Below are 14,203 nucleotides of genomic sequence, written 5' to 3'. Positions count from 1 at the left end.
AGTACACTGCCAAGAGGTGCTTTTGGCCAATCAACAAAGCCGTAAATACCATGTGACCTATCACTCTGGCTGATGGGACACAATAACATGCAAAGACCCAAACCCTTCATTAGTGACTATCCTGAGCTGTGGAAAACACAGGAAACGCCAAGGGGAAAGGAACAGCTGGAGTGCATTTGTCTTTTGTTCAAAACGACAATTGTTTGTTTCACTTTGCTTGAATATTTTTACATTAATCACCTTCTTTGATCTCCATAGCCGCTACAAATTGACTATCAAATGGTAAGCCACTGACATACACTCCGGTACAATCTCCACAACATTACCATGGGTTTTCCAATGGATATTTTATGGTTTTTAAAGTCATGCAAATCAAATATGCTACTATTACTATTGGAAATACCTAAATATGTGATTATTTGGACATCCATGATGTGAAAATCAAATGATCTAACTGACACCTTGATCAGCTAGATGATAGTAAAGACGACAATAAGCATTCATTGATAAGATATACCAGTCCAACACAGAAAAAGCAGCAGCTTGTGTTTTCATGGAAAATTTCACCATACAACATATTGCATGAAAAGAGATGGCGAAAATTAATTGTGAAAATGTTATATTTTGAATATCACGCAACACCAGTTAAAGTAGAAGATCTGTTGTAAAACTACCTCAATGTCTACTCTGTGAAATGGGCTGAAATACTGTAGCTTTCCTCACTGGACACTGAAAAATGATATCGAACTTTGGCATTAGCAAGTTAATTAGATGATACTCAAATCACAAAACATATTACAAGATTATTTATGAATAGAGCCCGACCGATAAAGAATTTTGAAGGCCGATACCGATACAAATATTTTTGGGTTTTAAAATCCGATATATCGGCCGATATTTTATTTATTTTAATTTTTTTCAGAAACGCGCAACAAAACATTAACAGATTTCCCTAACATAGTTATTTGTAGTTATTTATGAGTTTTAACTAAAATAGTACGATAAAGCATTTTAAAAATAAACTTGTTTCTTTTATTGTCACAACAGAACAGAGGAACATCAAAATATATTAAAGTTCTGATAAATAAAATAATATTTAGTCCCTACATTGCCTTATAAGCTACCTTATAATTGCAATGTCAGCTTGCGTATCCCTTTACCTGCACTTTTTAAATTCTTTCCATCAAGCTACATCAAACCATTTTCAATCATCAGTTACGTTTGATACTTTTTCTCTATGTCTAAATGTTCACTCCTCGCAAGTCTAACTTACATTTTACAATGCAGGGACTGTAACTAGAGATTTGCTAGTTATAAATACAGTAATCATTACTTTATTTAGTGGTTTCCAAGCACATTAATGTTAACGTTAGCGGTCTTCCACTGATGATAGTGGGATTAGCTAGCTTTGTGGTTAGCTAGTCTATGATGAGCCATAATTTAGCAATAGATGACATCATACTGCAAATTGAAAAACATACATATCACATTTTCAATATAACATGACAAGGAAAGATGATTGAAGCGTATTTCGTCCATTTTTATTTTATTTTTGAAATTTTAATTTATCGGCCATTATAACTGCCGATACCGATAGTTTGAAAAAAATCCCTAATATCGGCCAGCCGATATATCGGTCTGGCTCTATTTACAAATCAACACTGCCTTTGCTTCATCTAACAACAACGTTACTATTATTATCATTATTTTATTTTTTAACCAAGTTTGGTGCAATCTTCCAAGGATATACTATACAGTGCATAAGTTGCTTCTCAAAAACATTTGCTTTAAGATGTTTATCAACATTTGTGCTTTCATTACTTTGGCAAATATTGTATACTAAAGATAATTGGATATAAATAAACATGTTTTTGTGAACCATCTACAAGACTTCTTCACAGTACAGAATGCAAAGTTTTAATATTTGGTTAAAAAGTATCTTATTGGGTATCTTATCTTATATACTACTCCTATATGACGACAACTGTCATTAAGTGTCATTTGCTCAGTTATGCCATTTTTAATGCAAATATGATATTGTTTGAGATGTCTTTGTTGTGACACCTTGACATAAACCAATACATCATAACCTGTCAGTGTCTTTGTCATGACAACTTGACATTACGAAGACAACACAACCTGTCATAAACATGACATAGCAGATCAAACTTAAGAAGCTTTATTGGTTAATATTACATTAAACTGTCAGGTGGTTGGTTTTGACATTGGCTGTCATGAAGCCATTATAACTCGTTAATGACAAGTCCAATTAGTACCACTGTAGTTGACACAGTTATAATGGCCTCATGACAGCCAATGTCAAAGCCAACCACTTAATTTTATGTCAAGTTGTCATGACGAAGAGTGGTGGAGGAAGTACTGAATCTCAGTACTCAAGTAAAAGTACAAATACCAGATACATATTTACTTTAGTAAAAGTAGAAGTAACACAATGACAACCATACTTAAGTAAAACGTTCCTGATTTTAAATGTACTTTAAGTATTAAAAGTAAAAGTACTTGCATAACAATTGATTATCTTAATGACTATTTTCTAATGATTAATAAAACATTTAATTCTAACTCATTCAACCTAATACTCCTATAATGATGTTCAATAATGATGGAAAAAAATTGATGTCACCATTTCTGAAACAAGCTTGCAATTAGGCAATATAAACCATGCTTATCCTTACTATATGTTAATAACTATGTTTGGCAGTAAACGCGATTAATTTGTGGTGTAATTCTGAACCTCTTGGCTTGCCATAATCCTAACCAAACGTAAATTACACACGTTGTGTTTCCTATGCATGTAAAAACAAATTTTCGCATATAAATTGCACGATAAACACACTGCGTGCGAGACGCGTTTAGTTGATGTATCTATGGCAACCAAACGTCACTGGTGAGACAAACGTGCAACGAACGGACGGTCAGATTACGTTTTGACAGGGGAAAAACTGATCAGAAAATGTAATGAAAAAGTAACAGAAGTTTTAGAAATGTGGTGGAGTAGAAAGTATAATAATTGCTGATAAATGTCACGAAGTAAAAGTAAAAAGTATGCACTATTTATTCTACTTAAGTAAAGTAAAGATACGTGAAAAATGTACTTAAGTACCAAAGTATTTGTACTTCGTTACATTCCACCACTGACGAAGACATCTTAAACAATGTCATATTTGCATTCAAAATGTCATTATTGAGCGAAAAACACTTAATGACAGTTGTCATAAACATGCATAAATCTTCAAGACATGTGTGATGTCATGATTATGAAGATGTCATGTCAGTCTAAAGAACACCCCTTCAAGTAAAGTGTTACCGAATAATGAATTTGCCTATCTTCGTGTGTGTAGTGGCCTACTCATTAGACATGCATGTGTTTAAATGTGAGAGTGTAGAAAGGGTCCGGCACATGAAAAGAAGCAGGCAGGACTTACAAATCTTGTGTTTCCCTTTCATGGGAAATTTCACCACCAACTCCTGGGGGTTGGAGCAAATGAAGACAAATGGAGAAGTCGACTCCTCGCTGATCTTGGGATACTGAAAAGAGAGAGAGAGGAAACAATGAGCTGTGTTTAGCCACTTGGTTACCGCGCAGAGAAAGCAGGGCTGCTTTGAACGGCTTCTCTTCCCCGTAATTGATAGGCAGCACACAGGAGAGGCGAAATTGACTGGCACTTTCATAAGAAAGGTGACATCTATCTAATCTGTCAAGGGAAGGCACAGGTCATCTTATTTCCTCTCGACCATCAGAGAGTCGTATGATTGTATCACGGCATTCAAGAAGCACACAACACCATTTCCCACCCCCACACTAAAGCGGCAAAGAGAGCTTGACACAATCAGGGCTTTTAAGAGCGCTGCAGATATGAGGTCCCTCTGCATACTCGACTCGTCTCGCAGGAGATGTGGATATATTCAGACACTGCGAGATTTGCTTACACTCGTGTGGTGATACGGTCACATATCTGATTGAAATGTTTGTGGGGAAATGTTGCGTCAAAGATCAGCAGATGAAAGGTTGACAAATAACATTAAAGTATGTAAGGTCGACTTATATATATATTATATATTTGTACTAGAGCCAGACCGATATATCGGCCGATATTAGGCATCGGTATCGGCAGTCATAATGGCCGATAAATTAATATTTAAAAAATAAAATAAAAACGGACGAAACACGCTTCAATCATCTCCTTGGCCTGTTATATTGGAAATGTATGTTTTACAATTTGCATTATGATGTTATCTATTGCTAAATTATGGCTCATCACAGACTAAGCCAGCTAATGCGCCACTATCATCAGTGGAAGACCGCTAACGTTAACATTAATGAGCTTGGAAACCGCAATGAACTTTTTCTTCCTAAATAAAGTAATGATTACCGTATTTATAACTAGCATATCTCTAGTTACAGTCCCTGCATTGTAAAATGTAAGTTAGACTTGCGAGGAGTGAACATTTAGACATAGAGGAAAAAGTATCAAACGTATCTTGTGCAGAAAAGTTAGCTTTTCTCTTACACGTGTGTGAAATCCAACAATATTTAATAAAAAAACTAAATATCGGCCGATATATCGGAATATCGGATTTTAAAACCCAAAAATATTTGTATCGGTATTGGCCTTCAAAATCCTTTATCGGTCGGGCTCTAATTTGTACCATTTTTAATAACCAGTTTTGCATTCTAGACAAATGAAAGGACAAATATATATTTTGTAGAACTAATAAAACAAACAAAACAGAAGCTGCCAAATTCGTCTCTATACGCCAATATGGACGGCCATATCATCATCAAAAACCCATGAACAAAATCTAATATATAAAACAATTGTGATATTTTAGGATACTTGGGACTCCATATGGGTGTTCAAAAATACATGTCTAAAATCTGGGTCCTTAAGCAAAACCATTACGGAAACATAATACTTGGTAGAGACCTTATTCGATCTGCGTCATCAATGTTTGCGGCGGCCATATTGTTGAAATAGAAAGCACGGAAACTGTCAGTCTGTCGATTGACAAGCGAGGTAGCGTCGGGATTATCCATGGTATTATCACTGTTTTTTGTTTTTGACAGCGTGAGGGTGTTGTGTAATACATGGCTTTTCTAACAACAGCAATAACCTCAGAGTTAGTTTCTATGCGATAAGTTACCGACTGTCAGAAAACGTGAAGGGAAGGAGACAGGGTTGAGACTAGCTAGCTAGGATAAATAGGCTAAATTTTCATCCAACTCCCCTCAGAAAAGTCTGTTCCCATCATTTCACCACAGGTTTCTGTAACGTACGGACAGAGACGGTCGGATCCATGTGCAGCACTTTATTGAAGCAAGCAGACATGAACACAGGCAAACACTTAAATAAAGGGGCAATCCGGAAACTCGTGGTCTAAACAGGCAATGGTCGAGGCAGGCAGCACAGGTTCGTGAACAGTCCAGGAAACAGGCAAGGGTCAAGAGTCCAGGGAAACACGGAGACACAGAACAGGGAAGAACGCTCGGAATTGCACGCTTACAGTGTAACAAGACTTCACAAGGGACACAGGGAAAACTCAGGCTTAAATAAGGAACTCAATAACCAATAAAGAAACACAGCTGAACATAATGAAACACAAAGAGTCCATGGGGAAACAAACATGGGGAGAGGATGCCCTCTAGTGGCTCTCGAGGGCACCACGGCTGCTGATCGTCACATAACCCCCCCTCTAAGGAGCGGCTTCCAGACGCTCCTAAGAGCTCCGGGGGGAGGTCAACGGGGGCTGGGATGGAGGGCCAGGCCCATGGAGAGGCAGGAGGCCAGGCACATGGAGAGGCCTGGGGCCGTGGAGCGTGGGTGACCAGGAAGGAGCAGGACATGATGGCGGCCAGGGCGGAGCAGACACAGGCGAGGTCCATGACAGCCTCGCCTCCATGGCCCTCACGGACTCAGAGGTCCATGTCAGGATCACCTCCATGGCCCCCACAGAGTACCTACTGCCCCCCCCCAAAAAATACTTGGGGAAATTCACGGGAGGAGCCTCTGGGTGGTGAACTGGTACAGGAAAGGCCTCCCGGAGCTTGAAGGGTGCAGGCAGAGCGAGGCGCAGAGGCGGGGCCGGCAGAGCGAGGCGCAGAGGCGGGGCCGGCAGAGCGCGGCGCAGAGGCGGGGCCGGCAGAGCGCGGCGCAGAGGCGGGGCCGGCAGAGCGAGGCGCAGAGGCGGGGCCGGCAGAGCGAGGCGCAGAGGCGGGGCCGGCAGGGCGAGGCGCAGAGGCGGGGCCGGCAGGGCGAGGCGCAGAGGCGGGACCGGCAGGGCGAGGCGCAGAGGCGGGGCCGGCAGGGCGAGGCGCAGAGGCGGGGCTGGCAGGGCGAGGAGCAGAGGCGGGGCTGGCAGGGCGAGGAGCAGAGGCGGGGCCGGCAGAGCGAGGAGTCTGGGCACGCTCACCGGGGCCTGGCGAACCAAACGAGTCCTCCTTCTCCTCCTCCTGCGGCGGCGCGTCACAGGGCTAGACACACTCGCTGGACTGAACAACTCACTCACTTGAACTGGAGATGCAGCGCTCACTTGAAGAGGAGATGCAGCGCTCACCTGAAGAGGAGATGCAGCGCTCACCTGAAGAGGAGATGCAGCGCTCACCTGAAGAGGAGATGCAACGCTCACCTGAAGAGGAGATGCAGCGCTCACTTGAAGAGGAGATTCAGTGCTCACTTGAAGAGGAGATTCAGTGCTCACTTGAAGAGGAGATTCACTCACTTCAACAGGAGACTCGCCCACTTGAACTGAAGACTCACTGGACAGACTAAATTCAACACTGGGCACACTTGATTCACTCGGCTCAGCACTTGACTCACTTGACTCGGTACTCGATTCACTCAGCTCGGTATTTGATTCACTTGATTCACTCAGCTCGGCACTTGACTCCCTCGAGTCGGCTGGCACGCGCTCAAACTCCGGTTCGACCCGCGACACCTCCGCTGTCTTAGGAACAGCACTTTTAACAGGGCCAGTGCGGGATACGGGCTCGAGGGGTCCGACATGATGAGTGGTTTTGGCAGGAACGACATGCTTAGAAGCTCCTCTGACGGTCCTTAAGGGAGGATCAAACAGTTTAGCGAGCTGAGGCTTATGCGGCGTGCGGAGTGAGTGAGAGAAATCCGCCGCATACGAAACTCCCCGGCGCAGGGAAAAGAGCAGTTCCTCGAGACCCTCCTTTTCTGCGGGGAGTTCAAAAGCCTTTCTGAACAGGGCGGTAAACACGTTGAAAGGAGGAAACGACATCCGACCTGGTTCCCAAAACGTGCCTGCCCACTCCAGAGCCTTTCCAGTCAACAGTGAGCAGATGAAAGAAACGCGGTCGGTATCCGAGGCGTATAACTGGGGCTGATGTTTCATATATAAACTGCACTGCTGAAGAAATCCTTCACACGCTCCAGGTGAGCCATTAAACTTCTCGGGAAACGGCGTACTGGAATTACTGCATGCGGTACTCACACTGGGTTGCGGTGGAACAGGTGCAGCGGGGGTTTGGGCTTGATTAGCCGCTGTGCTTGAGCTCTGCGGAGACCATGATTGCACGGAGCTAGCTAGTTCCTCGAGGAGAGAAGTTAGTCTCGCCAGCTGAGAACTATGAGAGGCTAGCATTGAAGAGCGGGTCTTGACCACGGCGGATAGATGCAGAAAGTCTGCTGGATCCTCGTTTGGCGAAGTCTTCTGTAACGTACGGACAGAGACGGTCGGATCCATGTGCAGCACTTTATTGAAGCAAGCAGACATGAACACAGGCAAACACTTAAATAAAGGGGCAATCCGGAAACTCGTGGTCTAAACAGGCAATGGTCGAGGCAGGCAGCACAGGTTCGTGAACAGTCCAGGAAACAGGCAAGGGTCAAGAGTCCAGGGAAACACGGAGACACAGAACAGGGAAGAACGCTCGGAATTGCACGCTTACAGTGTAACAAGACTTCACAAGGGACACAGGGAAAACTCAGGCTTAAATAAGGAACTCAATAACCAATAAAGAAACACAGCTGAACATAATGAAACACAAAGAGTCCATGGGGAAACAAACATGGGGAGAGGATGCCCTCTAGTGGCTCTCGAGGGCACCACGGCTGCTGATCGTCACAGGTTTCACACATAATCCGTGTGCAATTCGTGTATACGGTACAGAAGTAGGGCGCGCTATAGTAGAGGTCGACCGATATGGTTTTTTTCACGCCGATGCCGATCTTTTGAAATCCGGGTCGGCCGATGGCCAATTAATGCAGCCGATTTATTTTGGCCGATATTTGACCGATATTTGCTTGGTTTTTAACCTCTATTTGAAAGATAAAACGTAAAAGAAATGATAATTACTTAACATAGACAAACTTTCTCAACAAAAACATTTTATCCTCTCAAAAAATGTCCTGAAACATGTTTGTTGACGGACAAAGACAACCTAATTATCACAAAAAAAGGAGAAAAAAAACTTTAAATGACTTATTTTTTCATATATAAGATTTATTATATTTTATTTTATTTAACTTCTAACAATAACGTATTTCACTAGTATAAATTGCTGTAGAACGACAAAAACAACCACCAGATGGGAAAATGATATTTTCCAAAAACTTTAAATGCACCACAACGCACCGTCCGTCTGTTGTTCTTCTCTCAGTCAAATCAATCACTGCCCTTGACTGAATAACTTGTGTAGCTTTGCTAAGAATCTGTCTATATGTAAATCATGCAGTGTTTTGTTTTTTCTACACTAAAAACTTATGGCATTATTTCATTTATATCTGTTTTGTCCTATTGTTTCTTTGGTTATTCGTTCTTATTTTTAAAACCAAAAATAAAAAAGAACTATTGTCATATATATATCATTATCATTATCAATATTGTGAAATTCGTCATATCTCTCATCCTACAGTAAGTTGTTTCAGATTACCGTACATTTGATATTAAAAATGTTTTCTTATGAAAAATATGCACTGATAAATACTGCACAATAAGACCTGGAACATTTATTAAGTAAATAGCTTCAATTTTGTCTCACAAAAACATGTTTATAAAAGAATTTTAATGGAAGATAGGATGACAGATTGCATGATGGGCCGGTGGAGGACTACCGAACAAAAGACGAACAGCACAATTCCTTAAAAGCTTTCTTGAATGCACTGCCTCTCTTTTTATTTGTTAGACAATCTTCATAAATCCTCTATATAAATCTCGAATTAAACAGCAACAGAAGAGGGAATTTGTTTGATATAAAGGAACTAATCTCAAATTCAAGCCACTGGCCTTAACAAAAAGAAGCCTACACACACACACACACACACACACACACACAATGGTGCGGATATATATGGCTAATGTTCAGAATCTAATCTTGATCAAAGAACGAACTCAAAAACGTTTCTCTTTTATCCTTCCATGGCTAATTAGGATTTAATGCTGCTGAACCGCACTGGCCAGTTCTCCCTTCCCCCGCCTGACAGTTTCAATACCTGACTAATTGAAAAGGCATGTCAAATTCATATCCATCTACAGAATAAGGGCAAACGCTTCAGTCGTATCGCTGAGATAAGATGCAATCTGAACATCAGCCATTACAGTAATATGGTGGATTAAAATATAACTTAAGCTATATTGAAGCCATATGCTTTCCATCGCTACAGAAAATAATGTTGGATTGTTCTGTTCATCAAGTTTGCAATGAAGATCAGACAATGCACATTTCTATTTTGGATGTCTAGGTTTCAAAGTAGAATTTATTTATTAACCCTCTGGGGTTCTTCGTTTAACAGTCACGCTCGGGAACTTCGGGTCAAAATTGATATTTAAAAAAGAAAATCATATTTTTTTTTTTTACTTGTTTTTTATAATATTTTTTTCTTTTCTATTTTGGTGTTTTGAGAAAATTTCAAAAATACTAAAATTTGAAATTTGTAATTAGTATTAATGCAATATTTCCCCCCATTGAATATAATAGAAAAAAATATTGAACATTTTTTTTTTTTTTTTTTAAAGCTGTATTTCATTTTAGAGTCAAGCCTAGGCCTCATAAAAGCAATTTTTGAAATGAGATGGATGCCATCTCGTGGACAAACTGAGCTTTTTAAAAATGCAAAACATGTATCTGAATTTTTTGGTGTGTATAAAGGTGTGTTTGTGTGTGTAGATGTGTTTTATAGATTCACCCCTTCACTGTTGTGTGCTTTTTTTCAAGATCGTTGCTGATTTGTAGATTGTACGCACAAAAAAATTCTTTTATTATTAAATATTTAAATATTTTCACATTTTGGCCAATTTCCCATTCATTTCCTATGCAGGTCATTTTTGACTCGAATGTCCTGAATGTGACTATTTTTTTTACGACCACTTAGACTTTTCAAATCCTGTCCCCAATTTTTTGGGGCGTTCATATACCAAGTACCATTAAAGTCACCAAGTTTCGGACCATTCTGATGAAGCTACGATTTTTAACATTTTTTTATTTAAACGCTTCGGGTCATTATTGACCCGAAGAACCCCAGAGGGTTAAAATATTTTTGTGTGAGCTGATCCGTTGTCCACTGGTTTAGGGGATGAACCTAATGTAAAGCTTCTGGCTGAGCCAATTGCATACGTTTGTGGCTGCTGAAATATGGCAAATGGTGACAATTTGTTTGGGTTGGAAACTTGTTTGGGTTGGGTTGCAATTACAACATAACCCAACAATTAACCCAAAAATAACAATTCTGACATCATTCACCAACCATTGTGAGTCTGTAATCACAAGTCGATAGCCTTCTGATGCTATACGATAGCTTTGTGTCAGGAACAAACATCCAAACCTATGTTATTTGGAGCGATCTCGACCTTCATAGCTTCCGAGTCGATAATTTGGTTAATCTGGTTCATGAAACTAGCATGAATGGTTCATTCACAAATCTGACAGATCTCTTTCTCTGGTTCCTCGACTCACTGACTAGATTATCCGGATGCAGTGATAAACAGCTAAAACAGAGAAAAATGACTTAAATTCTGGTCTGTTCATCACACAAAGCTGATGTAGCTTCAGAGGAATTGGAAGTCATATTGGCTACAATCATGATACTTTAATAATGCTTTTTAATAAAGGAAGCTCCAATCATGACTAATAGAATCTTCAAAGTGCATCACAAAATAAATAAAGTCACAAGTTTGGAGTGACAGAAAGGTGAATAAACAATGACAGAATTTTCATGTTGGTGACCTATTGATGCAAGTGTTACGGTTATGTTTTTAAAACATCATGATGGCTAATTTTATGCTTTTTGGTTCAGGATGATTGGCTGCCATAGCTTCCACTGTAAGCATTACTGAACACAAATTTTCTGTTTTTAACGTGAGGAAAAACATGTTGTTTATGTCTATATGGTGTTTTAATGTGCTTTAAGACAAACCATGTGTAAATTCATAAGTATTTCCTCCTTAAAGCTACACTGTGTGATTTTTACCCCCAACTAGTGGTGAAAAGGTATATGACCATCCAGTGAATATTAGTTTCAGTTCCTCTCAATTACGATGTCGTTTTAACTCCTACGGTGGCCAATGTAGTCCAAGATTAACATGGCTTCCAGTTCGACCTCGTCCATGAGTGTTAACTCAAACGTAAGCTTGAATTAACGGGTATGTCCCTCTTTGGCTAATGTACTTTCAAGATGGAGGGGCAACATGGCGAACCCCTTACCCGTATGTATTTTCAATGGCAAGTGTTTTTAGCTAAGAATAAACTAAAAGAGATGCACATTGTAGCTTTAAAACTGCAGTGAACCAAAGACAGGATTGAAATCGCTGGTGACCTTGTAACCAATTAGGTCAACGTGTGATCGCCAACCAGTGGAGTGGAGGCGGGGCTCACTTGCATACTAAATGAGCCAAGGGTGTCGAGTTACATTTAAGGAAATCAATCAAAGATGAGTTTTAAGGGATAAAACGATTGACTACAATGCTGTCGACTGAGCTCCAATTGTATTTAACATGCCAAATTTCTTCAAACCAGAAAGCATGATGCAAAAGCCAATCACAAAGAGCATTTCAGAGAGCTCATGTATGCCAGAACACTAGCGCAGTGCAAAATGTGTGCGCAGCCACAAATATCTGCTGACAGGGTGCCAGATAAGTGGAAAGTATTTTCTCTTCTCTCTAGGCTGAGACTCTGCCAGTGTGTCCCAGCTATAAGCACTGTGATGAGAGATTCATATTGTCCAGTGCAGAGGAGGGCAGCAAAGGGTGAGCAGACCTTGCCAGGGAACATTATAAGATTAGGGAACAGACAGAGCACACCATAGCTCATAAGCCTCCCCATGTCGCCAAACAAAGACAGCCTGGTGCTTTAACTAGCCAATGGAGCAATGAATCTGAGACTGGCTGTCTGCTCACCACTGCAGAGGAACAGGCTTTCAGCTGATGTACGCAATTAGATGACAGAGGCAGGCAATCTCCTGCACTGTGGCGCAGTGGTAATAGGGCCGGCCCGCTTGGCTGCACTCAATCTCGGACAAATAAAAAGGCTTCATTGGCACCGACGCCCTGACACGGGAGAAGCACTGAGGAAGAGGTCTTTCAAAGAGAAAGGGAATGGGAGAAAAATGCATGCTGTCAGGATCACTGCTTTCATGCATTTTCACTTGTATTTCACTAGCATAAGACCAACCCTCAATGGAAAATAAAAAGCTCAGCAGCCTTTTCAAAAAAACAAAACAAGCAACAACAAAAAAAGCCTGTAAACCCCTGCAAGTCAAAGACCATCTGGGAGCTGTAGTGTGAATTGCCTGAGCAGCATTCCAGCTTCATGACGGGTGACGGTGAATAAACCATGAATGGATGAGAAGAATGAGCTATTATACATCAATAACACTGATTAACAGACAAATCTGGACAATTAATGGAAGTGCTATCTTGACTAGCTTCTCAACTGATGGCATTTGCTTTGTTTGAAGCGAATTTTAAATGGTAAAATTATAGGTTTTGATTAATGAATGAGGTTGTGTTTATAACCACAAGCTGAATGTCAAGCGCCAAAAAAGGACCTAAATTACGCACTGCATTAGTATTATCCGGTGTCTATGATCTTAATCCCGCGCGAATCGGCCATGTCTGTGATTTGGTGGGGTCGTATATAGTTTTTTCAAGGTTTTTGTTTGCTGTGCGCCTTTTTAAGTCAAGTCAAGTCAAGTCACATTTATTTATATAGCGCTTTTCACAATACAGATTGTATCAAAGCAGCTTCACAGTGATAACATGAAAGTAGCACAACACAGCTCAACAACATTGCTAAACACTAAATAACCCCAACTGAGCAAGCCAAAAGCAAGGCGACAGTGGCAAGGAACCAAACTCCATCAGATTGGATGGAGAAAAAACCTTGGGAGAACCCAGGCTCAGTCGGGGGCCAGTTCTCCTCTGGCTTACATTCATATTGTTTAAATATAAATATTAAATATAAATATTGTTTATGAATAAAACGGCGCCATAACATATCGCAGGCGTTGAGTCGTCTCATCACAGGCGTTGGGGCATCCGAAATCCCCGTGAGAGGCTGGACACAAAACTGGACCTGACGAACGCCATTTTTCTCGGGACAAGCGTCCCGAGATAACAGCAGAAAGGCAGATGGGAAATTTTTTGCATCTTTCGTGAAGAATGGAGTGTTTTGAACTTTTGATAGGATTTTGGGTGTTGCGTCATATCGCTTTACACCATACAACTATACAATTTGCAGGAGGAGAAAGCTGAAAACCATCAGAAGAGCAAAAACAAAAAAGAATGATTAGATGGAGATGAATGACGCTAAGGAGCATTCTTCTGTTCATGATATATCATACAGCTAGACCTATAACGACAAGAAATATCGGGGAGATTAGTCGGTAAATTCGAGTAAAATCACAGGCTTCGCTTATACCGCGAACGCGCCATTTGAAATTCAGATGTGGGGAGGTAATTCACTTACCCCAGATAATCCTAATCCAATATGAATAGGGCTTTTGTCATTATGAGTGGTATCCGGTGGGGTCTTTTGAAGTTGTAGCCCATCCGCCTCAAGGTTGTGCGTGTTGTGGCTTCGCTGCATACCCCGGTTGTAACGAGTGGTTATTTCAGTCAAAGTTGCTCTTCTATCAGCTTGAATCAGTCGGCCCATTCTCCTCTGAAGGCATTTTGGCCCACAGGACTGCCTCATACTGGATGTTTTTCCCTTTTCACACCA

At 40.9% G+C, this 14,203-nt stretch overlaps 1 protein-coding gene across 1 annotated transcript in view; it reads right to left on the bottom strand.

Moving 5' to 3' along the window:
• The window catches only part of trip4 (thyroid hormone receptor interactor 4), an 87,332-nt gene that overhangs the window by 39,983 nt on the left and 33,146 nt on the right, over positions 1-14,203 (bottom strand). The window contains exon 12 of the mRNA XM_039690964.2: positions 3,447-3,549. Within this exon, the coding sequence (XP_039546898.2) occupies positions 3,447-3,549 (103 nt within the window). The remainder of the gene's footprint in view (positions 1-3,446; positions 3,550-14,203) is intronic.

This window comes from Pimephales promelas, chromosome 1, assembly GCF_988280905.1.
Source record: "Pimephales promelas chromosome 1, fPimPro1.hap1.1, whole genome shotgun sequence".
NCBI lineage: Eukaryota > Metazoa > Chordata > Actinopteri > Cypriniformes > Leuciscidae > Pimephales > Pimephales promelas.
Note: the sequence above shows the minus strand (reverse complement) of the source record. Positions and strands in the feature narration are given on the sequence as shown.